This window comes from Chionomys nivalis, chromosome 23 (genome assembly GCF_950005125.1).
Source record: "Chionomys nivalis chromosome 23, mChiNiv1.1, whole genome shotgun sequence".
NCBI classification, from domain to species: domain Eukaryota; kingdom Metazoa; phylum Chordata; class Mammalia; order Rodentia; family Cricetidae; genus Chionomys; species Chionomys nivalis.
The window spans coordinates 38,203,449-38,231,408 of record NC_080108.1 but is presented as its reverse complement, the minus strand read 5'-3'; the positions used below and the strand labels follow the sequence as shown (position 1 = coordinate 38,231,408).

Sequence of the window (27,960 nt, the reverse complement as noted above, 5' to 3'; positions counted from 1 at the left end):
TTCTTTCTTTCTTTCTTTCTTTCTTTCTTTCTTTGTTTCTTTCGTTCGTTCGTTCGTTCGTTCGTTCTTTCTTTCGAGACAGGGTATCATAAAACCTTAAACTCACTATGGTAGCTGAGGATGATCTTGAGCTCCCATCCCCACCCCCACCTCTGGAGTGTTGTGATTACAGGTGTGCACCACCATTCTTAGTTTGTGTGGTGTTGGGGAATCAAGCCCAGGGCTGGGTGCAAGCAAGACAATACTTTACCAATCGAGCTACATCTTCAGCCCACCCCTGGTTTTCTAACTGAGCTTTCCAGAGCCCCTGCATCCTGTGTGTCACTGTCTCCCAGCCAGCCCTGATCCCATTGCGACGATTCTGAGTTTCACCTCTAACATGCTGGCTTAGATCTGAGCCTCTTGGTATGGTGTGGGAGATTTCCACCCAAACTTAGCTCAGCATACCGCCAAGAAGAAAGAGCCTGACAAAATGCATGTGTATGCATCACTATACCGGTGGGGCTGTGGACTTGCTTTCTGGTTGGGTGAGAGCAGAAGCAGGTGAAGCCAACACAGCTGCGCACGTGTTTAGTCATTCACTCGACGTTTACTGAGCGTCTTACCAGACTTAGATCAGCCAGGCTATGCAAGAACCTGGAGAAGCCTTGTTAAAATCACGGGCCCCTTGCTGACCGCTGTGAATCCCGGATGGTTCCCTGATGTGGACGCTGTGTTTTAGCCACACCCCCTGTAGCTTCCCAAGTGAGGTGATGCTGTACTTTGCCTATCATTCCCTCTACCTAGAATATCCCTCCAACACTCTGTGCCCCCTGCCTCTGTATATGTCAACAAGGAAACCCCTATTCATCTGCAGTTACCAAAGAAATGTCACTGGAACTAGATTTTGCCCCATTACCCATGCCACTCCTTCATACTACCATCCACAATAAGATACCTTGGCACAGCTCTGCTCTGAATGCTGACACACATTAATTCACTGATCACTCACAGTATCCCTAGGAAGTCGGCACAGCCATCACTCCCTTCAACTTACAAAGGGGAGATGAGGGACAGAGTACTAAGAGGTCGTGCCCCCCCGCCCCCACCAAAGTGGCCTACTCTTCAGGTGGGTTCTGTCTGAGGCAGTCTCATGGGACTCTGGGTATACAACGGTCACTAAGGTTTGTAGAATGTCACTGTCTCTGTTCACCTACAAGTCCCTGAAAGCAGCGTGGTATCAGTATTCTAGCGAGCAACACATTTGCTGGTTTGTGTAGGTTTTGATACATATTGACTGGCTGAGTACCTGATGAGCAGTGATACTATTTTGCCCTGTTTCTTTTGCTTGTGTGTATGCTTGAGACAAGTGTAGCTCTGGCTGACCCTGAACTCAGAGATCAGTCTGTCTCTGCCTCTCAAGTGCTGGGATTAAAGGCATGCGCCACCCTGCCTGGTGCCTACTCCTCCTGTTCTTTTATTCAGTGGGAGCTGGGGGGCGTGATATATACTTTGCAAAGACGCTATGAAGGCTTTCGATACTACAGATAAAGCACTGTATGATTCCTGACACTTTACAGGCACATGATACAATTCTTGCTCTGGAATGAAGGGCTTCTCGCTTCATGGGAAATACCAGAACAAATGAATGTGCACAGGTGAACAAATGTGCACAGAACAAATGTGCACAGAAGAAATGAATGTGCAAGATGGAAGGAGGAGGGCAGGTCACCATGGTGGACACAGCTAGTGAGCACTAAGTTCAGCTTGATGCTGGCTGAAAGGAAAAGCTGCTGCTAGAAGCTGGACTGTGTGGGAAGCCGGTGTCCACCCGTGTGTGTGTGTGTGTGGGGGGGTTCTCAGGGGCAAGGCCCCCATGTACACATTGACAGGTGATGTCATGTAAGGATGGTGGAGGGGTGCAGGCCAGGCCCCTGGCTCTTCTGCCTCAGTTTAAGCTGCAGATCTTGAGTCCCTTCTTCTCTTCCCTGGGCATTTCCCTATGCATACACACAGGGGACTTGAGCTGGAATTTTGTTCTTACCTGTTTCTAACCTCAAAGGGTAATTCAATAGGTAATCTAGTGTATTCACATAGATTGGGACTTTGCTGCTTTCTTTTAAAAATTATGGGTTTTCTCTAACCTACACTATGGATTATCTGAAATCATTTGATACTGATTTTTTTTCCCTCCCAAAGTTTTGAATCAAATTTGTGCTTCGGGAAGATGGGTGACATTTATCTTGTGGCTTTGCCCCCAGGGTTACATGTGCTCCAGTCTGAGAAGCATGAAACCTGCCTGCGATACAGTGTCACGCAACCATTATATTGTGAGCCTGTAGATGAATATTTAATGGCATGGGAAGAAAGTTTGGAAATTTGGAGTGTGAAAGGCGAGGTTATGACACAGTATGATCTTATTGGCTTTCAGATTTGAGACAAATATAAATATGCTTAGGAGAAGACGGTGCACGGTGGAGACAAAGGGGGGTGGTAGTTCCAGCGAGCCGGCAGTACAGGGCTCTGACACACAGGGGATGTTTCATAGATGTGCCTGTTAAGTGGAAATCAAGCAAGCCAGGTGTTAACAGCAGCTTTTATTTATTTTTTGAGAAAGGGTACCGCTGTGTAACCCTGCTGGCCTAGAACTCTGTAAGTAGACGAGGCCGGTCTTGAACTCATAGAGATTCATTTGCCTCCACCTCCTAAGTACTTAGATCAAAGCTGTGTGCCATCATGTCAGTCATGGGGTGGGGGGAGGGATGGTGGGAGGAGAGGTGATTTTATTTATACATCTTAAATTTTCTGAAAAAATATACATATACATACACATGTATATTCACTATATATGTATATTTGATATATATATATATTTGCAGCAATAAAGATATTCTTTTTGTTGTTGTTGTTGTTGATTTTTTTCAAGACAGGGTTTCTCTGTAGCTTTGGAGCCTGTCCTGGAACTAGCTCTGTAGACCAGGCTGGCCTCGAACTCACAGAGATCCGCCTGCCTCTACCTCCCGAGTGCTGGGATTAAAGGCATGCGCCACTACTACCTGGCTTATAAAGATATTCTTTAAAAGAGATAAAACCTCCGAGTTCAGATGTTATGAGTCCTAGTTGATACTCTCAGGTTTCAGGCCCTGACTCCACCTGTCCCACTCAGAAGCGTACGAGGCAGAGGTCGTCAGTGCACACAGCTCTGGGAGAGCTGCCCAGTGTAGCAGCCGCTCAGAAGGCAAGCCAGCCCCTCTGAGAACCTATGCTCATCACATCTGCGTACAGGAGATGGCAGACTAATTGCATGTATGTGGTGTGGGCGAGGGGGCACCACAGGCTGATGGCGCCCTGAATCAATGTCTCAGAGACAAACGTGGAAACTTTACACACATTTTTTTTTCTTGAGACGGGTCCCATGTATTACAGGCTGGCTGCAAACTTACGATGTGGCTGAGGATAAACTTGAACTTCTAATTCTCTTGCTTCTACCTCTCACGTGCTGGGATGGTAGACATGCACCATGGCACCTGATTTTACATGGCGACGGGGATCATGCCCAAGGCTTTGTGCAGTCTAGGTAGGCATTCTGCGAACTGAGCTATATAGCTCTAGCCCAATTCTCTGCATTTAAAGAAAAAAAAATCTCTGGGGTTCTGATGAAGCAAATGAGGAAATTTACTAGGTGACAGGAAGATATACATCTTTCAGAGCTGAGTTATTTAAAACCATTTTTTTTTTTTTTTTGGCCAGCTAGATGACTTGGTGGGTCAATGTCTTTGTCACACAACCTGGTGACCTGAGTTTGATCCCTGGAACCCACATAAAGGTGGAAGGAGAGAATCAATTTGATGGAGTTGTCCTCCGGTCTTCACGTGTGTCATGGCATGTGTGACCCTCCCAATCTCTCTCTCTCTCTCTCTCTCTCTCTCTCTCTCTCTCTCTCTCTCTCTCTCACACACACACACACACACACACACACACACGATAATTCTGATAATATGACAATTAAAAAGAATTGGGGACCAGAAAGATGGCTCAGTGACTAAGAGCACTCATGACTTTCAGAGGACCAGAGTCCAGTTCCCAGCACCTACATTAAGAGGCTCACAGCTGTAATTATTCAGTCACCCATAAGGCTGCACTTCCCGGTCACCTGTCATCAGCGTGTGACATAGTCACATCTTCCCCCTGTGTGCATGTGATAGGCAGCCTTTAAAAGCTGGACGCGCCATCTTTGCTCTCTCTCTGTATACCATTCCCAGGCCTGTGTACACTTTCCCTTCTAATAAACTCCTAAGCGGGTTTGTTCATCTCTTGTGTTCTCTTCTTGCTCACGCCAGATCATTTCAGCAACTACCTATAATTCTAGCTGCAGAGGATCTGATACCTGCTTTTGGCCTCTGCAAGCACCACACAAATGAATGTTAATACACACACACAAAATAAAAAATAAAATCGAATCCTGGGCGGTAGCAGCACTTAGGAGGCAGAAGCAGGTGGATCTCTGTGAGTTCGAGGCCAGCCTGATGGTCTATAAGGCAAGTTCCAGGATAATCAGACTTGTTATACAGAGAAACCTATATCAAAAAATTAAAACCAAAACCAAAACAAAAAACAAAAACAAAACAAAAACCCCAGAAACTTTTTACAATTAAATAGTTGTTTCGTGGGAGTTGGAGTGATGGCTCAGTGGTTAAGAGCAGTGGCTGCTTCTCTAGAGGACCCAGGTTCAATCCCCAGCACTCACATGGCAGCTCACAACTGTCCAGTTGGATCCAGTTCCAAGGATCCACTGCACCAGACATGCATGTGGTGCATATATTTGTGCATGCAGGCAAAATACCCATACGCATAAAATAAAATAAGTAAATCTTAAAAAAGTATTTCCTAGTCAGAAATTGGACATTTTTAAAATCAGGTTAGATACACTGCCAAACACACACTGTACTACGCATATAATCTGGAGGGGGTTCCATGACCTCCAATTAAGAAGCCCTGATCTCCAATGGGGATCCCTGATAGGAAGTGGTAGAAATCACAGATATGGAGAACCGTGCTGGGATCACATCCCTGATGTTGGCGTCTGCTCACTTGTATGTGAACCCAGCGCACACTTATTTACCACCAAGTACATGACAAGGACGGGGATCACAGGATTTGCATGTACCTACTTTGCCAAGCACTGGGCCAGGTTCTGGGAATTTAGCAGTAAAGAAGCAGTCCAGCTGGTGAAGGTGCCAGAGCCCTGGCCCATTATCCTCTTGTCCTTCTAGAGCTGATGCTACTTCTTCTTTTGTTGTAGACCAGGCTGACCTTGAACTCACAGAGATCTGCCTGCCTCTGCCTCCCCGTGTGCTGGGATTAAGGGCGTGCGCCACCACCTCCCGGCTAATGATGTCACTTCTTATTGTCCTGCCCTCCCTTTCACTCACTCCCATGCTCTGAAAAAGGACATCGCCTCATTGGGCTGCTAGATGTGCAGTTCCTAGAGTAGTTGCATTGGCCTCTATGGCCAGCGTCATCATGAGCCCCATTTGTCGGTGAGAGGCAGAGGTGCTTGCGTCGAGGGTTAGCTCTTCAGTAGTTCCCAGTAAGGTAACTGCTTTGCCACGCACGGAACCCCCCATACAGAGGTTGCTTGCTTACAGGCGGTTTCTTGGGAGGCTCTTGATAGGCTTCCCTCTTGAGTTGGGTGAAAGGGATTTTTCCACGTAGGGAAATGTAGACTTTGAGAACCCAAGCATCGTTCCCAAGTAAATGCAGACCTGAGATTTAAACCCTGGGCTTCCTGACACCAACGGTATGACTTCTTAAGGAAGGGTTGCTGCAGCACAGGCAGAGAGCCTGGAGATTGAAGAGGGAGGGGTATATATGTGGGACCTTGAATCCTAAACAGCTGTCCTGGGCTGATGGTGCAGCTTCTGCACCTGACATCTGGCAGATGGATCCTGGGATGCTGAGTGGTGTTGAGGGAGGGGAAGAGGGACTGAGAGGCGGAATCAGTAACCCCGGCCAAAGCTTCCCGGGTAAAACGTGGAGGCAAATGGCCTTTGGATGCCATCCAGGGCATGCGAGGACACGCTTATCCCTCTGTTGTATCCCAGCTCTCAAACCACACCATTAAGCCTTGCAGTTCCTCTGCCCAGGGGCTGGTTGGAGCTCCAGAACCACGGAGGCTCCCTGGTGACTCATCCACCTGCTCTCAGCCTCAGCCCCTCAGCCCACCATAACTGGAGCTGAAGCCTGGCTTAGCCTGCTCCTGATTATGAGAGGAGGAGATGATTCTGTTCAGCTTTTCTTCCTTCTCAGAGTGGCCAAGAGTGACCTCCCGGCCAAGCCTGCCAGCCACTGACCATGCCTGCCTGACCACGGCCTTCCAAAGCCATTGAATGTCAGAATCTGAGAATTTGAGGCAGGGATATTCGGCTCAGCCTGATGATTTCTTTGAAAAGGCTGAGGGAGCTGGGCAGTGGTGGCGCATGCCTTTAATCCTTGCACTCGGGAAGCAGAGGCAGGTGGATCTCTGTGAGTCTGAGGCCGGCCTGGTCTACGGAGTGAGTTCCAGGACAGGCTCCAAAGCCACAGAGAAACCCTGTTTCGAAAAACAAAAACAAAACAAACAAACGAAAAAGGCCGAGGGAAAACTTGGGGACATGCCTTGCCCAAGCTCGCAGAGCATAGGGGTTGGCTGCTGTCCCAAACATTATGAGCAAACAGAGTCCCCCTCCACCCTCAAGATAGCATCTCCTATAGCCCAAGCTGGCCAAGGACGGTCTGCAACTCTTGACCTCCCTGCCTCCACTTCCTGAATGCTGGGACTGCAGATAGAGCACCAAGCTGAACTTCTAGATAAAGACTGTTTACCACACACAGGTGCAGCTCCAGAGCTTTATGACTACTGACTCTCAACCCTCCTAACAACCTGGGAAATAGAGTCACTCGTGTGTGTGTGTGTGTGTGTGTGTGTGTGTGTGCGCGCGCGCGCGCGCGCATGCATGTGCGCGCATGCAATGTGTGCATGTGTGTGCATGCATGCATGTATGGGAGTGTGTGCCCATGAGTGCATGTGTGCGTGCGTGTGTGTGCATGCGTGCATGTGTGGGAGTGTGCGTTCGTGAGTGCATGTGTAAAAGTGTGTGTGCGCATGCAAGCCTGTGTGGGAGTGTGTGCCAGTGAGTGCATGTGTGTGTGTGCATGCATGCATGCATGTGTGGGAGTGTGTGCCCATGAGTGCATGTGTGCATGTGCGTGTGCATGTGTGTGTATGCACTCATGTATCACAGTGCAGGCCAGCAGGGTTCTAGGAGCACCACGGATTCTGGTGAAAAAAAATTTTGGCTCCTCTCTGCAAAGGCAATGGGCAGTAGATGTAGCTTTGTGGGGATGTATATTGGCTCCCCACCACACCTCTGCCCCATCAGTCCTGCTAGCCAGTGCACACCAAGACAAAGAGAGTCACAGAAGGTGCAGCAAGATGAGAGAAAGAGCCTGGGGAAGGAGAAGTCTGTCCTGGATGGTAAGCTGGCTGATGGTGGGACCTGCATCTGTGTGTGCATTGCGTGTCCCTCAGGCACTCACTGCCGACTTTATTTTTTGAGGCAGGGTCTTACCATTTAGACTAGACTGGCTGGCCAGTGCGCTCTGTGAATCCTCCTGTCGCTGTCTCCTGGGTGGGGGCGTGGATGACAAGCGCATGATGCCATACTTTTTAAAATTGTCTTTTTGGATGCTAGGATCCCAACTCGAGTCTCTGTGCTTACATGATAAGCCCTTTCCTGAGTGAACCATCTCCTCAGCCAACACCCACAGCTGATTCATCTCCCTATTTCTCCAGGCAGGCAGGACGCAGTAGCAGAAGAAAATGGATTTGGGCAGAAGGTTCTGAACTAGGATGCAAGCGCTTACCAGTCTCAGCCCCAGTGGCTTGGGCAAGGTGTGAAACCTCTCCGTGGTTGTTTAGACAAGAGTAAGTCCCTCGACAGACCTTTCAGCAATAGGTAGAGTCTGTGACTCCACCCCAGGCAGAAGGGATGTCACACATAGGGTTGTCAGGCTGGGAATGTAAAGCCCACGTAATGTTTGCTTGCTTCTTGTATGAAATTTGGCTGCCTGGTGGAGAGAGGCTTCAGCGACCTCTTTACAAGCACTGATTCAGCCAGTCCTCGAATGACTACATGACAGAGGTAACGGGACTGTTCTTTTACAGTTCAGAAGACAGGGAGACATTCGAGAGTAAGTGACTTGCTCAAAGCCACCACCATGGGTTGAAGGGTCAGGACACAGTCTCAGGAGGCATGGTGCGTCTGCCCTCCCATCCTGTGTCTGTTGCCTACCCTAGACTGATTCTGTCTAGCTGCAAAGGCATAGTCCCCACCCTGCCTCTGTGTCAGGAAGGAGAGGCAAAAGCAGCAGCAGCCACACTCAGTGGGTGGGCTTTTCTGTTTAGGAAGACTCTTAAAGGAGGGCTAGGGCCAAGGCAGTGGGGAGGGTTCTGGAAGTCAAGGGTGCCCACTGCTTAGTCTGCAGTGGGTATGTTAGCTGACCGCTGCTCTCAGAGACAGGAGAGTATACTCTCTGGAAGGGGGTCCTGAGGAGAACTGTATGTGGAAACTCGGGGTAGGCAGACCTCCAGGAACCTGAAGTAGTTCTGCCTTTTAGGCAGGCAGCCTTTTGGAGTGGCCAGCAGTCCAACCATTTAGAATCCTACACAGACTGAGGTTTGAGGCCCAGTTTTGTCATTTACTACACGTGACCCTGGATAAGCGCTGTGGCTAAGTGACAATTTGAACCTAGTTCTCTTCTAGAAAATGGATCTACAAATCCTATCTCATAGGACTTTTAGGATACCATGATCTAAAAACACACAAATGCTTAGCCCGGGGCCTGGTAGATCATGAATGCCCAATAAACTGTAGCCAGAGCTAAGAGGTGAGGTGGGCGAGAGGTGGGGTGGGGAGGCAGGCCGTGGCAAGGACCTCCTTTTCATGAGAGAGCTGAACCTCCGGGAGGACAATGAGCACCCCACCTGGATGTGGGCTGGGGCTCAGAACTGGGGTCTGCGGGTAGGTAGAATGGGCATGGACTCGGGGTGAGGGAAACAGTGGGGCTTTGTCTCTGCCAGTTAATTAAATCCAGAATGCTAACAAGCTTTCAAAACAAAATGCAACTCAAGTACGCCTGGGATGGGATAGAAAGGCACGGCTCTGTGCGGGACTGCAGACAGCTTTGCGGCTGCTCACAAAGGCTGACAGCCCCGTGCTTCTCTGCAGTGCAGGCTCCACAGTAGAAGGGTGAAAAGCATCCAGGAGAGTTGATGGGTCGTACATCCTCTGCCCCAGCCACCACACCGAGAAACAAAGGAACAGATATCAACGACCCTCGGGAGCCCTCAGTGCCTGAGGCCAAAGCACGGAGACACGTAGAGGATGACAGCTTCTTTTTTCACCTCGTTTCTCTCATGAAGAAATGGAGGTTCAGTGGATAACAGCTGTTTTGTTTTATTTTTGAGACAGGGTCTTCGATAGCCTATGGCTGGCCTTGAACTCAATGTATTGCTGAGAATGACCTTGAACTCCTGATCCTCCTGCCTTATCTTCTGAGTGCTGGGGTTACAGGCCCCATGCACTGCAACACCCTGGTTCAGAGGGTCATCCCTAAATTCTCTCATTAGCTCTCTCTCATGAATGAGACAGCAGAGAGGTTTCACAAGTGCGGTATGGAGTATCCTGAAGGACTGGGGCCCAAGTCCAAGGCAGTGGTAGGCCGAGTCCTAGCTTGGAGTTCTTTAGCAGTTTGTGCTAATGACCTCAGAAGTCCTTAAAGACAGTCCAGATGGCAGGAGGGGAGTAAAAGTTATCCGAACCGCACCCTACCCTCACCCCAGACAGCTGGATTGACAAATCTCCAGGAACTGCCACCATCAGATGGCCGTTGGCTGCCCAGGAGACTCATTCTCATATTCTCCAGGTGGTAGGGTCGAGGGCTCTGTGTCAGGCTTGTGGCCCTGGGCGTTCCATTGCCTCTCTAGGCCTTGCATCAAGTTAGAGCAGGTCTGTAAGGGCCTGCTCAGCTTTTAAGATCCCTCTGCTTAAAGAGAAATCCTGCCGGGCGGTGGTGGTGCACGCCTTTAATCCCAGCACTTGGGAGGCAGAGGCAGGCGGATCTCTGTGAGTTCGAGACCAGCCTGGTCTACAAGAGCTAGTTCCAGGACAGGCTCCAAAACCACAGAGAAACCCTGTCTCGAAAAACCAAAACCAAAACCAAAAAAAAAAAAAAAAAACAAGAGAAATCCTGAGCCCACAGCTTACTTAATTCAAGGGCTTCTCTTTGATCTTGAAATAAAGAACAAAAGTCTGGCCGTGGTCAGTAGGAAAGCTCTGGTTCCCGTGTATCTCCACCAGCAGCTCCTGCCTCTGGGTTCTCTGCTGGAACTGGTGTGAAACCCGAGGGTGTGATCCAAGGTGCAAAGCCCAAGGAAATTTTTACATAGTCCCTGAGTATTCTGGTTTGCTTTCTAGTGCTGTGATAAGCGCCACCCCCAAAAGCAACCCGAGGAAAAAAGGGTCTATTCATCTTACAGCTTACACTCCTTTATGGAGGAAGTCAAGTCAGGAACCTGGAGGCAGAAGCTGAAGCAGGGTTCTCAGTTGCTCTATGGGGCTATCCTGACAGACTGACATTGGTTTATTGCTTCTTATTGGCTTGCTCACTTTGCTTTCTTCCTTGAAGTTCTGTTTCTACTGTTTGTTTCTCCTTCATCTTCAAGTCAAAACAACCTTTAATTCCAACCATTGTAAGTCAAAGACCAAATATAAAATATACATCATTAAAAATATAGAATATAAAATTTTGACATCATTTAGCAAGAGCAGAAACAAGAATGAACATTAAACACATGGACCTGTGTATAGGAGGGCACAGCAGAGAGAAAAGAAAGCAAGTTCAGGAAGCCAGACTGGAGCCTCGTGCGCTGACGGCAGACACTGACAAATATGGCTGACCGTGACTGAAAACTCCAATGCCTTCTCCACCTCTAAGGAAACCAGACACCAAGCCACCAAATTAGAAATTTGTCTAGTGTCTGAAGAGAAAGACAGAACAGATGCCTGTGGCCCTTTGGCTCCTGAAAGAGCTGGAGAGATATCCCGCTGGGAATCAACACCCCTCAGTAGGAAAGACTTCTGGTTTTGGTTATAGCACAGATGATTGTCAAAGAGCCTTTGAACCTCCCTTTTCCTGAGTGGCCTCATCAATGTAACCTCTGGTTCATTTTGTTGATTTTCTACAAGGAAACAGAACTCCATGTTTTGTGGTCATCTGTCTCTACAGAAGTTTCCATGGGAGTAATTAGTTCCCATTAATAATCATGGGTTTGGGTCAGCCCAGGTTTGGGGGGGGGGGTCTGTCCATAGAGCAAACAGGGGTAGGGGTGTCCCTACCACCTACAGCTACTGTTTCATTAGCATTTTGGAATGCTCAACCATTTTGTGTAAAAATGACTTAGAAAATGCAGAGACCACCTTTCCGTCAAAGAATAAAGAAAAACCAAGTCTTTCATGGTCCTGCCACACTGAGAAAGACACTGGTTTCACTATGATGTCCTTTTTGCTGGTTTTCTGCTGGTTAGTGGGCTTTCCCCCCTACAGCTCATTGGCACATCCTAAGACTGTGGGTTATGATGATTTGACTATGTTAAAACATAGACATTTTATATGAAAATTTTAAGACTGATGACACACTAGCCCATATGTACTATATAGAACTTAACTTGCAAACTGAACACTGAAAGACACTAAGAAGGAAGCATGCTGAGTACTCTGCGTGTTGAAAATGAAGCTGGATGGAGGGTGATAGCTATATCAAGCTTTATTAAAAGCTTTTCAAATTTAATTATTCAACTTTTAAGCAATCCAGTAGACAGGCCCCAAGTTGCCCTCCAACGACCCTGCCTCCTGGCACTCACAACCATATGCAGACCTTCCCACATGGTAACCATGGTAGGCTCCGTGGCCAAAAGCTCATACCAGAAGCAAAGGCATATTACTTGTAAGATTAGGTGAGGAGAGATTGTGACTTCATGTGGGGAGCCCCTTCCTGCATGGCACGCTCTCTGGAATCACCCACATGGGGGGGGGGCGTACCAGCTTTCTGACTAGGTAGCTGTGGAGTGGAACCGAGACCATCAGGCTGCAGGGAGATGAGGCATGCTGGCAACCTGTGGGCGAACTTAGATAAAGTACATGTGTAGCCTCAGGTAGGTTTTGAGATCTTGTACAAGGGTCAACATTTTGAGATGTTCTGAGAGGCTGGGCTAGAACCACAAGTCCTTTAAATCATCCCTGGGCTCTTGAATGAAAAGCACAATGGGATGCTGTCAAGTTTTTGGTAACTTGGGCAACAGAATTTGCCCAACGCCAGCAGCCTTATTCCTTTCTGAGAACACAGACTCATACAACAGGCTAGATTCACATTGTATCATGGTGGGCCTGAGAGGCTGGGCATGGCTACGGCTCACCTTGCTGCTGAGTGTCGGCTGAACATGCTGGCAGAGGGTGCACATTCCCAAATGGCCTTGTTTGTGATGGGGAAATAGTCTTTTAAAAAATTGCATTTTTAATTAATTACTTTTTTTTTTGAATGTATGTTCCTCATGGCATGCCCAACACCAGGGCACACATGCTGAGCACTATCATTACACCAGAAAAAGGCCCTTGGTCTGGACTTACATTTGAAGGGCTCTTCTCTACTCTTTACTAGGCATCCTTCTCAGAGGTGAGGAGTAGATGGACCCCAAAAGACATTTCACTCTTTATATACAAATCCAAAGGTTCTCTGTGCATACTGGCCTGAGCCTGGTATGAAGCATGGTGTTCTCTTTTCTTGTTTTCTGATGCACAACACACTGCTGTGTACATTTGTCATTTGCAGAAGCTATGTTTGGAGATCAGAAGTGTGGAGCAGAGTGCCTATGCACATAAGTGCATGTGAGCATCCTTGCAGTTGGATGGAGCCAGGTAGGCTGGTACTGGTTTTCTCTAAATCTTGTATCTCGATGCAGAATGCCAAGAAGTCACAATTCTAGTCTGGCTTAACTCCTAAGTATGAACCTGGCTGTCATACTCCTTAGAGATAAATATTTGTTTAGGTAGAAGGGCACAACATATTTTATTTCAAAATTTATTTCCAACTTTAAATTATTTTGATAATAATTTAAAACACAGTGACCTTACAGATGCTGGGGAGAAGCCTGCACACAGCCATGCTCTTTGCAAGTAGGGAGAAGAGCCAAGGACTTGAGATATGTACAGGTGAATAGCTTAAATAGGAGAGGCATAGAAAAACAATGGGGCATGAAATAGGAGAAAGAAGTAGAAGAGAATGGACGTAAGAGGAACGGAGACTGATAAAGGATGTTATGACAGATGAGGGTGATGCAGATTCCTGGATCCCATCAAGAGGCACCATGCTTCTTTCTCTGCTTGAATCTGGGCTGAGACTGTGGTTAGCTTTGACCAACAAATCAAACAAATACTATAGTTTCTTTTCTGAGGCAAAGGAAGCCTGTTTCCTCCCGGTCTTAGAACGTCAGAAGTCAGCTGCTATCTGAGAAGTCTAACATATTTATGCTACCTTACTATGAGGTAGCCCAGGCTAACTAAAGAGAAAGCAGGTTCACACGGCAGAGACCAAGGCACCAGATGTATAAGGAAAGTTTTCATGGTCGTTAGTTCCCAGGCCTTAAGCAGGTGAACACAGCCCGGTCAGAAGAACACCCTGCCTGGTCCTGTAGCTCATAAGCCAGGTAAGGTGCTTTGTTTGAAGCTCCTGAGTTTTGAGACTGTTCATGAAGAGGTAAATAAAGCTGACCAAGCAGACACTGAGGTCTGAGAAGAAGACACGAGCGAGAGCACAGGGTGACGTTGTAAGGACATACCTTAAGAAGGTGAACAGGGGGCCGGGCGGTGGTGGCGCATGCCTTTAATCCCAGCACTCGGGAGGCAGAGGCAGGCGAATCTCTGTGAGTTTGAGACCAGCCTGGTCTACAAGAGCTAGTTCCAGGACAGGCTCCAAAGCTACAGAGAAACCCTGTCTCGAAAAACCAAAAAAAAAAAAAAAAAAAAAAAAAAAAAAAAAAGAATATAATGAGAGCTAGGGTAGCTCGAGACTGGACAAAACAAAGGAAAAGGAGAGTGTCTGTTGCCACATGTCTAGGAATGTGATGAATTCTCATCTACCTCAGTGGCCTTTGGCGTCAACCATTGTGGAGACAGCTGCTGCAGAGACTCTCTTTTCGGGGTCCCTGCACGTCCAGGTACCTTCCTACAGTATCACAGCTGTGTCCACCTCAGTGCAGGGAAATGGACAGAGATTCTCCTCCCACCCGTGCTGGCCCCTTTCCTACCTGACTTTACAAGCAGACAGCGCTCCTCTCCAGAGGCTCTGCTGGCTCTGTGAGATCCCAGGCCTGTAGTGGAGAGTTATGGTAGCGCTATGGCTATATTGCTGAAGGACTGCCCAGAACTTGACACCCGAGCCTTGGAGCAGGCTCAAAAAAACGCAAGAATTTTTCTGTGTATGTTCCGTACTCTGGAATGACCACCATCATTGTCAGCTACCATTGCCTGAATGTCGTGCAATAAAACTTTCAATCTATTAACTCATTATCATGGCCTCTGTGAAGATCTTACACCACCATCTACAGTTTAGAGAATAGAATTTTGAGGTCAAATGATTCACCTAAGGCCATAGTGCCAGCTGGTGGCAGAGCTAAAACATAAACCCAGGTCTGTCTACCTCCCCGAAGCACTTCTAGGCCCAGCGACATGGGTTCCGGCTCTCATTTCTGTCTTGGTGTCAGAGACTAGTTAAAGTCTACCATTGTTGACGAGTGGATACCTGGCCAGGGCCTCTCCACAAAATGTTACTCTATTAGTATCTTAGCACCTCCTAACAGTGTTTTGTTTCTCTATAATGGTCTAAAGACTCAAATTATCAGTCAGTGTAAACATCTCTAAATGCGTGAATAGTCCTAAATGAAAATAGGAGCATTTCTCAGAAAATTAGGAAACAATCTACTCAACATCCAAGAATACCACTTTTGGGTGTATATCCAAAGGATGCTCAATTGTGCCACAACGGCATGTGCTCAGCTATGTTCATAGCAGCATTGTTTGTCATAGCCAGAACCTGGAAACAACCTAAATGCCCCTTGACCTAAGAATGGATTAAAAAAAAATGTGGTACATTTACACAATGGAATACTACACAGCAGGAAAAAATAATGACAGCTTGAATTTTGCAGAAAAATGGATGGAGCTAGAACACATTATTTTGAGTGAGGTAACCCAGACACAGAAAGACAATTATTATATGTAGTCACTCATAGGTGGTTTTTTAAACATAAAGCAAAGAAAGCCAGCCTACAAACCACTATCCTAGAGAACTTAGACAACAATGTGGACACTAAGAGAGACTTACATAGATCTAATCTACATGAGAAGTGGAAGGTAGAAAAAGACAAGATCTCCTGAGTAAATTGGGAGCATGGGGACCTTAGAGGAGGGTTGAACGGGGAAGAGGAGAGGCAGGGAGGGGAGCAGAGAAAAATGTAGAGCTCAATAAATATCAATAAAAAATGTATAAAAAAGAAAAGAAAATAGGAGCACCAGTCTGGTAAAGAAATAAGAACCTGTAGAATGGTGGCTACATGTATAGCTCAGTGCTGACCTAGTGTGCACATTGGCCACGAGTTCTATCCCCGTACCGCAGAAAGAGAAGGACATGCAGAATGTGTGCTGTGCTTGTGGACAGGCATAAGCAACACCTCAGCCACATGCCACATTTAGTCTGCCTTCTCTCTGGTTGCCCACTAGGGTTCCTGGACCTGTTCCCAGGACAGTTAGAACCAGTACTGGGTACCGGACTTGGATGCTCAGTAAGGACAGGGTTTAGCAGATGGAAGTTAAATCTCCTTCTGAGGTTACCTATCTTCTTACAGTGTTTGATAGAGGCCCCTGGAGACTTGAGTAGGGACCCTACTCATCCTCTAGGATGGGTTCAGGGAGCCTTTCTCGGTTCTTGTCTCTAGGCCTTCCCTGGTTTCCTGTGTTCTCTGAGAGGAGAGGAGTATACATCTGCTCAGCACTATACCACTAATCTGGGACATGTTGGGATTGAGTGGATGCTCCATAAATTTGAGGCATGTTCAACAGTTCATCGGCTTCTAGCACAAAGTCTCTTAAGTGGCGTGATGAGGATGCAGCGAAAGCTATGGCCCTTCTGCTGGTCAGACGGGGGCACTGGAGGTGAGGATAATCAAGCCTTCATTAGTACAGGCCTCCACCTCCTTTACTCCATAAAGTAGCACCCCGGATAAGCAATTGCTTCTTGTTGAGATTGAGTCCTCATCCCTGGCTCTGGAGAACCCACTGAACACTGGTGAGCAGATACACAGAGCACTGTATTTAGTGCTGGACTGGGGCCCACCTTCAAGATACCAAGATTAAAGATGGAGTAGGGTTCAGAGCCACTAGCCCAAGAAGTCATCTCTGTTCTTACCAAAAGGACCAGTTTTAGGCCTTCAGTTTATACTTGAAACCTTATATGAACCCAGGTGAATGTCACACACTTAACCCTCAGGGTATCCAGGACTATCATCACTCTAGTCATATATAAAAGGCCTCTGGAGTACCCAGGTCTCAAGAGCAATGGCATTCTTAGACATGGGGCTTGCATTTCCTCTCATTTGGCCATGCCATTCTCATAGAGCAATAATTCACAATGCCCAGGAGAGGTACCCATGCACCTACCTAGTGTTCATGTCCTCTTCTCAAGTGTTACTCTAATAATGAGGACTTCAGAATTTGCTTTCATCATAACCTGATGCTTGCACGGTTTCTCCTTCAGGAGCTTCTTTCTGAGGCTTCCATGCTGATTGAGGTGAACTGTGGACCATGATTGCTTATACAGAGTGATGTGCCCACATGCACACACACAAGGGTCCTTGCAGTACCAGGTTCAACGGGAGGTGGTATATCATTAGAGGCCTCCCTTGTGTAGTCAGAAGTTTCTGTCCCACCCAGTCCCACAACCATTCAATCCTAAATAAACAGAGGCTTATATTAATTATAAACTGTTTAGCCTATTACCCAGGTTTACTGCTAACTAGCTCCTACAACTTAAATTCATCTATAATTCTCATCTATGTTTAGCCATGAGGTTTGGTACCTTTTCTCAGTAAGGCATTCTCATCTTGCTTCCTCTGTGTCTGACTTGCAACTGACTCTCTACCTTTCCTCTTTCCACAATTCTCCTAGTCTGGTTGCCCCGCCTATACTTCCTGCCTGGCTACTGGCCAATCAGCATCTATTAAACCAATGTGAATGACAAATCGTTATAGTTGTGATCTGGCCTCAGTTCCTACAAATCTTAGGAGGCAACCTGCCCATAAGTCTGCTCATTAGAGACACTGAAAGCAAGACTTAATGATGTCACTCTATTGCACAACCTGGTCATCACTGGCCGTGATATCCTCTACCTCCCATGTACTCGAAGGAAGCTATTGGATTTGAGGCTAGGCCCATACCAGTGCTAGCTGGGGGAAGGAACAGAGGCCCCAGCATCCGCAGCATTGTTTGCTTTCATGCAAATGTGAACACCTACACACTAAAGAGCAGGGGTGTGGGTTTGAATGTACTCATGTGTTTGGATAACTGCAAAGCAAGTAAAGTGAGCATGCAAGGGGAGTGGAAGAGAAAAAAGTGACCACGTGCAAAGGAATATGTTCAGGAGGGGAAAGGAAAGAAGTCTGTGCATGCATGGAGTGGTGAAGGCAGCCAGGTCTACGCCAAGTGCCTACCGCTGGTTTCCAAAACCAAGAGGGACTAAGTGCCAAGGAAAGGACAGGGGATGCAGAAGGAAGAAGTGTGTTTTCTGCTCTTTGTGCATGCGCATGAGATCAGGGTGCAGTCCCAGGGGAGACCCAAAGAGAGTAAGAGAGCTAGTGTGTTTTTAGTTGCCAGGGAGCTTGTGTGGTGCATGAAGGCTGGTGGAGCTGCAGAGCCGAGCGAGCTGAGCGTGCAAGAGGAAGAAGATATGCAGGTGTGTGTCCTCTGAAGGTGCGTGTCCACCCCCACAGGGCCCTGTGAGTCTGCGGCAGGCCACGTGCTTGGGTGACTGTGTGGGCACGTGCATGTGTGTACGTGAGCATGCGGCTGTGTCAAATGAGAACAAACACAAGTATGTGAGCAAACGTGGGAGGACCCTGGAGGGTGTGAGCAGCCTACCCGCTCTGAAAGCAGCTGTGGGCTTCCTGGGTTGCTGGAGATGTCTAAAGACATCTTCACTTCAGGAAGTATATTATCTAAGAGGTCTGTATGACCTGGCTGATGCTAGCTCGGGTCTTGGTGACCGAGGCTCTGAGTGTTATCCATGTCACGCTACTCTGAAGTTTGTGTGGGAATGAATGAGTCATCCTGGCATGGCTGGCCCTCGCTCTGCCTGTGTCTTGCCCAGCAGGGAAGGCAGCAGGGAGGGAGAGAAACTACTGAGGGCTGTATTCTTATACCATTATTATCTTTATGTGATTGCTCACAGTGTCTATGGGCTCTTCTAGAGGCCCAGCACCCCACTGCTCTTTGGCTTCTATACATCCATTTGTTTTATGTCCAGGTTTCCATTTAGGTCAGCAGATCTGCATGACCAACCTTTGTGGCAATCTGCTCCACACTGGGCTCAGGTCCACACAGTCACAATGCTAAACTCCCTTCCAGTCCTTCCCCACGCCCCTCGGCTTAGTTTTCATCTTCTTCTATAGTCTTCCCCACTGTTTGCCCCATGACGCCCCATCTCCTTGTTTGCTGCCTGTCTTCCCTTTGCAGTGAACACTTTCGTAGCATCACTGTGTGTCAGGCTAGTCTCCCAGCTCTCTATTAATTCACCGAGCCATCCAAAAATTCTGTATGGCACTGAAGATTAATCATGACACTTTATAGATAGCAGGTCCAGGGAGGGGAAATGAGCATCTCACTGATTAGTGACTGAGTCAGGTCTAAGACCTGGGGCCCTACTTTTTTTCTTCTTTAAATTAATTTATTTAATGTGCATGGATGCTTGTTTGCATATAAGTTTATGCACTCCATGCACGCAATATTCATGGAGCAACTGGAGTTATAGATAATTTATGGGTGCTGAGAACTGAACCTGGATGCTCTGTGCTTTTAGAAGGTGAGCCGTCTCTCCAGGCTTGAAACCCACTCTTCATACATAATACAGTCCTGTGGGGTAGGCACTCTCTCAGCTAGTGAAGCTCCTGAATCTACTGCAGTGCCAGCCACATGCAGGCGCTCAGTTAATGGGGAATAAATGAAGACATGACTCAATAAATGGTGGGCAAGGAGGACACAGAAGTGAGACAGACAGGGGCTTGCCTTAAAGAGCGCATGGTCCTAAACAGATGAATAATTATTACAATACCACATCTGCCCGGCAGCATGGGTGTCTAACAGGCGTAGACTTTCCTGGCCCTTGGCAGACAGGGCTTTCTAGAAGAAGTAGGACATAGAAGGAGACAGACACAGTGACACTGCCTTACTCCTCTCTGGGGACAAACACCCTTCACTCTTTTTCCCTCCGCAAACAACACTGACTCTCCAGAGATGATGGAGGTAAGAACAGGGTAGTGGTGAGGACACAAGCTCAGGAATGGCTAGCTGACTGGGCCTTCCCTTGCCAAACATCATCTAGCTAAGGGAATTTGGGAAGGAAGCCCAACTTCCCTGGGCCTTGGTTCTGTCATCTGTAAGATGGGGGCAGTAAATGATACCAACTTCCTGAGTATTGCATAAGGCAGGCAATGTGCCAGCTTCAACGGAGATGACTAATCTCCTCTTCCATTCGACATTGTTTGCCGGCTCTAGGGGAGGAGATAGAATTAAACACATCGTGCTTCCTACTGTAACCTCTCTGCTGTGGCTCTGTCCCATTTTCCAGAATTGGCTCAGCACAGAGCTTGTTGTGAACCTTCATTAAGGCAGGGACTGTGTTTCATCTCCCTGTATATCCCCAGCACCCAGTACAGTATCCGAGACACGGTAGGTACTCAATAAATGGACTTGGTGAACAAATGAGTGGTTACATTTCTTCTTGTGAAGATTCATAGTCATATTCATGTTGCTGTTATTTCCATTTTCAGAGGAAGGGCTCGTGGCAAGTCCAGCAAGGTTAAATGACTCGCCCATAAACACAGAGACTGGAAATAGCATAGTCAGACTCAAATGCCAAGTCCCATGCTCTTTTCTCCCCACCATGCTCCTCCCTGGGTTCCTATACATTATATCCTACTTTCTGTGGGTATTTTATAGCCAGTGGGGCCATCTCTGGTTGGAGAGTCATCTCTGAATCCTATGACTCATATCTGAATCACAGAAGTGTTTAATAGTTGAAAGGAACTTTGACGTCACTGAGACCTCCCACCCACTGTGGAAATTTCCTCTCCATTGCTTGTTTTCCAATAGTTGAATGCCTCCAGTGATGGAACACTCATTTCCCTCCTCTGGAATCATCAGCTCTATGACTGGATCATTGTGAGAGTCAGAAAGTAAGTTCTTCATCTCGTGGGCCCAGATCTTCTTTATGTCTCTGTGTTGGGCTTACGTCATACTCCTAAAAATATGCAGAACAGATCTGCTGTCCCCCAGCATACGGTGGCCCTCCAGACACTCAGCTTTCATAACCTTCGGAGAATTCTTTCTTTCCAACTAGCTCCCCTGGTCCTTGCCAGGATGCCTCCTAAGCAGAGCATCCATTCCCCACCAGCAAAAACAGGGGCTCATGGTGTGCAATGGTGCCCCTGCTGGATGAGGGGGGAACTGCGCCAAGGGCTCAGGCTGCTGGAGGAGTCAGGGAGATAAGAAGAGTGGGCAGTGGATCCTGTAATTGCTTATTTTGAAGCCACTGCTTCCGAGTCGCATCTATTTGTTTTCAGTGTCAACCGTAAATGTCACACGGAGACCGCATTTTTAAGCTTCTTACCTAGAAGGATTGTGAGGTTTCTCAGACACCACAAGTTTGAGGCTTCCAAGTTAGAATTCAAAAGGCTATTTTTCAAACAAACATTTCCAAATGTTTCACTTGCCTTTATTTTGTAATATTGCCACAACAGACGCTTGTTATAAGAAAAAATAATTAAAACATATAAAAAGAAAATAGAACCCCTTTTTACTGTCTTTTCCACTCTATTCCTTTTAATGCCGTTTATTTTGACCAGGAATATGGTCTCCAACTGGTGGGCCATGCTGCCACTCTGTGGGCACACTGCCCTGGCCGTTCCATGGTGACAGCCATGGCAGGGGTGCAGGCAGGCAGATTCCCACATCTGTGGGCACCTGGACTCCAGCTTCAGGTTCTGACTCCCAGCCAGGCTTCTCTGCAGGACTGACAGGCAGCTCTGCAGGCTGCTTGGCCACCCTCAGCTCAGACCCTATCACCGGGTTTAGATTTCTTCCATTGCTCCCGAGGCTTGCGCTGACACTGGTCAGCTGCTCTCTCTCCATGCTAAGTTCCCTTGCCAACTTTCTTCTTCCTCTCCCCCTCTGAGCACACCTTCAGAGGTCTGTTCTTACTCTCAGAGGACACAGAACTTCCCTAAATGACCCTAGGACAGAAAGACATTGAGGGCTTGAGAAACAAAGCCCCATCTACACAGAGACCTTAGAACAGCAACGTCACAGGCAGCCAGACTTCTAATTCTGTGTCAGCTGGTACCCTCTATCTCCAGTCTGAGTTCCTGGATCACAGGGATGCTGAGACTTACCCGACAGCCTCTCACCACAGCACATGTCCAGGGCTCCTCCTGCGGAGTCATCAGCAGCCTGGTTCTCTCTCTCACTCCTGCAGTGGGGGAGAAATTGTTGTCAGAAGATACTGGTGGTCCAGGATCAAGAGTCCCAGCCTCCAGTGAAGACGAAAAGCTGTCTCCCTCAGCATTCTTTTGATTACCTCCACTTCATCAGGGGACCAAAGGGGACAAGAAGCCTCTTATGGCATCAAGCTGCAGAGGAGAGGCAGGGTTTTGTCATCATCACCGTCACCACCACCACCATCGCCACCGCCGCCGTCACCACCAGACTGGCTCACCTTTTAGAGACTCTGAAAACAGAGTCCTCACCATGATCTCATGAAACAAGGCTCATCAAACAAGGCTTAGGAGGTTTATGGAGCTTGTCCAAGGTCTCATCAGAGTGAAGCTGGGTTTGAAGTTACACTGGAGAAGTCTAAACTCAATACTTTTACTGTGCTATTCTGCACCTAATTCCTTTGTTTGTGGTGATGATGATGACAGTGATGAAGATAATGGTGTAGATATGTGGATGTTTGTGCCATGGTGTGCATAAAGAGAGGAAGTTTCATGAGTCACTATGTGGGTGCTGAGAATTGAAGCCTGGTTCTCTGCAAGAACAAGTGCTCTGAACCACCCAGCCATCTATCCAGCCCCCGGAAAACCCTATTTCTAGCCCACCAGGGTCCCCAATAGACTGCCCTAGGGTCTAATTTTATTTCTTCACACAGTGATCTGGAAAAAGCTTGCTGGAAATCAATTAGATTACAGAAAGTGTCTTCAGACTCAGCAAATCTGGAGGGCAGAACACCATGGCACTTACAGAATCCCCTGCTCTGGCAATGCAGGTGTGTGCCCCCAATGTTTCTGGCTCCATTTCATGCCCGACTCTTGGCAGTTGTGGGCTGGATCAGGGCTGGACCACACAAGTCAGGCTGTGTCTATTGGAGAATAATCCTTCTTGTTTACTATGCATTCTGGGAGTCTGGGATCTATGCTTCTGTGGTTGAGTCATGGCTGTGGCCATGCCCCGAGAGAAGGATTGCAGAGGACAGTAGCCTCAGAGTTTCTTAGTCCTTCCTGTGCTGGCTCTCTTGATGGAGAGCACATCCGTTAAGACTAGGTCCCACATCTTAGTTTAACCAGGAGAACTGGCAGTTGCATAACCTTCAATACAGACTCACTAGCACAAACTCCAAGCAGTCTCAGAGGTCAGCAGCCTCTCTGCCCACCAGCCCTGCAGTGTGGCCTCTCATCCATCCTACAGCCTCTTTTAGAAACATTACAGAATTCAATAATAAGGGCAAACAGGCAAGGATAGGGCTGGCTCTTCCCACGCTGGTATCTTTCACTCTCAACTTGCATTGTCTTGTTTTATCCCCCCCCCCCCCCAAAAAAAACACATACTCTAACTGTCAGCATCTCTGAGAATCCCGAGTCTAGAGACCAGATGACTCAGAGACAGAAGGACACTTCCTTCAAGGCATCCCTGCTTGCAAGTGTGGTCTTTACCTAATGGTCTTGGGCATCCATTTAGTCCAGTCCTCACAGCACTCCCCAACATAGTGCCAAAGTCTATCACTTACATGGCTGTGAGGTTCCCAATCTGCACACAGGATGGGGACCGCCTTGAAATAGCACCAGGTCTTCAAATTTACCACTTAACCTCCTTCGGAAAAATACTCCCATAGCATCCCGTTTCACTAAGACCAAAGACAAGCATCCTGAAATGCAGCTAACTAGATTATTTCTCCTTCAGCATTGCCTTCTGTCTTTCCTGTCCTTGACCGCTACTCGGGGCGCTTTGGATGGGCTCCTTCTGCACACACCTCTGCATTCACATTGCTCGGCCTGGGTTGTGCATTCATCTCTACTTGCTGGGATTTTTTTTTTTATTCAGCACTCGGCACAGTTAGGAAGTCTATTTTAATTGATGCTTGCTGGATCAACATCATTGCCAGCTGTTAGGATACAGGCTGCAAAAGGGCAATGACTTTTCCTTTTACTTAGCTTGCATCTTCAAAGCCCAGATCAGTGCCTGGCTCTTAGGAGGAGGTTCCATAGACAAAGAACTGTAGAAAAAGATAGTGACGCTGCAATGTGCTTCAGAAAACATCAGCTACCATAAGCAGCCACCATCTGAGCCACTTTATGGGTGGGTCTTTGTTAAGCCACCTGGAACCATCCTCAACAGCTGTCAGGGAACCATGGATCTTGAAGACCTTTCATTTCAGAGGAGGGCAATGAAGCAGGGTGAATGCAAAAGTGGGGGCCACAGGGATTGGGTTTGAGAACACTCTCAGCCCCGAGCTTGCTTTACTATAAAAGCTCCCCTGGATAGAGGATACCCCAAGACAGTGGCCCACGATGGGGCAGAAAGGTAACCAAGGCATCTGGAAGAAGATCCACATATGACTCATACCTGCTTTCACACCCCAGCCACGTGCAGAATAGCTCAGCACTGCGTGTGTGCAGTGGACGCTATAAATAAGCTTCCTAGAAAATGACTAATTTCATAATCAGAAGAGCACAGAGAGTAGCACCTCAACACTGTGGAGGAAAATGGAGCACGGTGTGGTTGTGCCCTGTGGTGGACTCCAGCCCTCACCCTACTCCATCTCAGAGCTGTGTGTCTAGGCGGTGTCAGGTGTGTGTGTGTGTGTGTGTGTGTGTGTGTGTGTGTGAGAGAGAGAGAGAGAGAGAGAGAGAGAGACTCCAGCCCTTACCCTATCCCTTCTCAGAGCTGTGTGTCTAGGCGGTGTCAGGTGTGGTGTGTGTGTGTGTGTGTGTGTGAGAGAGAGAGAGAGAGAGACTCCAGCCCCCACCCTTTCCCTTCTCAGAGCTGTGTGTCTAGGCAGTGTCAGGTGTGTGTGTGTGTGTGGGGGAATGGTCCATTCACACAGCACAAGAGAAGCCCTGTCTCTGGGTATTGCCTTTCTCTTTGCCCACCAGGAGCAGAAATAACAGCTTGGAATGGATTGCTGTGGGCAACCCTCTCCTCCTCCATCCCTATCACCTGGGAAACATTGGCTAATGTCTCCCGTGTCAACAGGCAGCAACTCACTCAATGGCTTCCCACTGCTGCTCTGAGATGCACAGAGCCTCAGAGATGATGGGTGCCTTCAACTTGTGTTTGCCAAGCACTCCTGTGAGCAAGGCTTATGACAGTCCCGGCAATACAATGCCGAGCAAGCCAGGGCCCTTCTCATCTGAATGAAGAGTTGGAGATGCCAACGTGATTGTGCTCTGGCATCTCCTTTAACTGATTTCTGTATATGGGGCAGAGTTCCCCCCAAGTCTGTGGGAGGAGGAAGTACCCTCCAAAAGGAAGGCGTGAGCTACTTCGGAAAGGATGTTTCTAGTAGGTGATTGGTCGCCAGAGTAAGGACTTGGCCAGTACAGGTGCTACACTTGGGGCACCAACTGGAAGCAGGCTGGGCAGAGGGATGGGAAGGGAGGTGAGGCTTAAGTGTCAGGAGAGGCACTAGAGCAAAAACATCTACCATAAGTCATGAGCTCTGCCTCTTGGGTGGGGTGCATTTCTTGCACTTGGCTGCGTGGCCTCCCAATGCCAGCATGGGCTTGTGAGGTCTGCAGCAGAGGGGAGGTGGAGGCTAGCAACACAGATGGAAGGAAAGGGCATTGGATTCAGCAGGTGGCATCTGGTCATAAAGTCTGCATAGCCTAAAATCTACTGTTTATTTATTTAGTTATTTATTAAAACAGCATCACTCACCTAGCTCCCTCAGACTTCATTCCCAAGGTATCCGGGTAGGAAAAAGTGCCATCTGGGGCCAGGGCCAGGAATTTCTCTCAGGAAAAAGCAAACTGTCTATGTAAAGAGAAAGAAGAGGCCAGCTTCAGAATATCCAGATGGAGAAACTGAGGCACAGAGAAGTAACTCAGGTCACACAGGGTAGGAACAATTGTTTGCAGGTAGTTCACCAAATCCTGAAATCTTGTTAGGCGCTACCAAGCCTCTCATCTGTTTGCCCCTTGTCACAGGAAGGAGCCCATCACGCCTGTGTCATGTTCCAAGGCTTCTAATAAGTATTTTTGCCACCTGGGTTACTAAGTGTTTCTGTTGTTGCCAGCCAAAGAGCCCAGAATGACGTGTGCAGCAAACTCAGGGAACAGACAGGCTCTGCACCCAGGACTCCCAAAGCCTAGTTCATGCTATTTCCATCCCAGCAAGCTGCCTACCCTCCTGGCCCATCTGTCCACTGTCCAGCCATCTGTGCCCTCGTCTGAGCAGACCACAAACTTGGGAGTGCACTGGATCCCGAAGAAGGGGCCCGAGTGTTCTCTGGCTGAGGTGTACTCAGATGAACGAGTTCCCTTTCATCCCATTCTGTGGGTGGCATACGGGACTGCCTGAGACCCAAGGAAGGGAGGATGGAAGGGGCTGGACACACTCAGCTAAGGGGCTTGGCAACTTGGCTTTCTCTCTTTTGAGTCTAACATAAGGACTGGCCCATCCATTTCTCTAAAGTGTATTTACTTCAAACAGCTACTGTGTGTAAACCATGCAAACACAGCAAACACAAGCCTCTCTTGCAGGACGCAGGTAGGAAAGAAGTCAGGCCCACGTCAATGTCTGATAGGAAACGTTCAGGGTTCCCTGGTGTACCATCAAGGCCCTGAACAAGGTAGAGGAGTCATAAGATTGACGGATGAGTGGGAGTGACTGAGGGATGGGAGTGGTGTCCAAGCAGAGCAGGTCACATGGAGTTGAGAGAAAGCGGGGGATATTCATGAAGGAAAGAACACCAGCCTGACAAGACAAGCGTGGAAAGGGAGGGAGGCGTGGGACGGGATGATGGGCTGAGATGCGTACTGGTGCCGATTTCCTCCTCATTTTCCTTCTCCTTATACTCGCTTACAGAGAAACATGACAGACACGTCCTAGGAACCTCGAAGATTCGGCTGTCGATTCCCAAAGCCACGTTCTCTGAGAAGCTGTCCTTTATGGTTTTGTGTCTTGAGGAAGATGGATCCCCTCTAGATGGAATCTTCTGGACAAGGAAGAGGTGTGGGTGGTGAGGATGTGGAGAGCTGTGTTCATACCAAGAAAGGTGACACAGCCACTCTCAACCCTGTGTATGCATGTCTGCACGTGCACTGAGAGAGTGTTCTCTCCTTCTACCATGTGGGTTCCAGGTATCAAACTCAGGTCACATTGGGCTTGGTAGCAAGTGCCCTTGCTTGCTAAGCCTCACTGAGTCCTAAGTTCTACCTTACTCTCTAGTTCCCCAGGGGCTATCACATAACATAGTAAAATAGCAGATGCCCAGAAACCGTGTAGGTGACCAACAAAGATACGATGGAGGGGGAACAGAGCAGTGGTGTGATAGCGCTACCTCATGGAAAGGGCCAGGGCGTGCTTCTGAAGGTCTTAAAGCCCTGGATGTTGACTAGCTGCCTGGTTTAGCTTCAGGACAAATGAGATATCCAAGGACTATGCCCATCCTTGGAGACAATGGAGGCAGTACTGTTAAGCCTGCTGTTGGCTATGGTTTGGCCAAGTGGCTCAGGCTGAACTCTATCTTCTTGCTTCCACAGTGATCTGAGGCTCGGGGGCTGCAGAGAGACACCCAAAGCCCTACTTTGTTAGATAGGAACAGTGGACACACAGAGGTTCTCTGCTGGCCTTGGCCACCACGCAAGGACTAGGAAGCAGGGGCCGACTGTGCAAGCAACATGAAGAGACACCAGAGGCTCATGGATGTGGCTAAGGCATCTTGTCCTGATTCCATCTTTAGGGTGAAGGTCCATAGTCTCCCTGGGACTCAGCTCAGGATTTGGGGATACTAGCCTCTCCTTCCCTGAGCTACTCCCGATCTTCAAAATCTAGATCCTCTGTTTCTCACGGCTGATGACGATGTAAATCAGGAGGAGTTGCCCAGAGAGGGGAGGGAAGCAGGCAGAATCAGTATTGTTTGTCCATTCTTTATGCCCTGAGAGGGAACGGTGGCAATGGCACAGTTTCAGGCCCTTTGTTGAGCATGGCATGAGGCATTTGGCTTAGAAGGAATACACTGTTACTTTACTTTTCCAGAAAAGAAAATAGAGATTCTGCCAAGTGGAATGACCTGCCCAAGATCATACAGTTACAGATCTGCCCCCATTACCCACATTCCGAACTT

General features: G+C 48.1%; 1 protein-coding gene across 4 annotated transcripts in view; it reads right to left on the bottom strand.

The window, feature by feature from the left end:
* Positions 1 to 27,960, bottom strand: part of Ptpn5 (protein tyrosine phosphatase non-receptor type 5) — a 57,928-nt gene that overhangs the window by 14,971 nt on the left and 14,997 nt on the right. For 2 of the 4 annotated variants that reach the window (XM_057756321.1, XM_057756320.1), the window contains exons 2-3: positions 25,551 to 25,646; positions 21,791 to 21,867 (exon numbers count right to left, since the gene is read on the bottom strand). In XM_057756321.1, coding sequence (XP_057612304.1) covers positions 21,791 to 21,867; positions 25,551 to 25,570 — 97 coding nt within the window. In that variant the 5' untranslated portion in view covers positions 25,571 to 25,646. The remainder of the gene's footprint in view (positions 1 to 21,790; positions 21,868 to 25,550; positions 25,647 to 27,960) is intronic. The other 2 variants (XM_057756319.1, XM_057756322.1) reach the window with 1 other exon arrangement.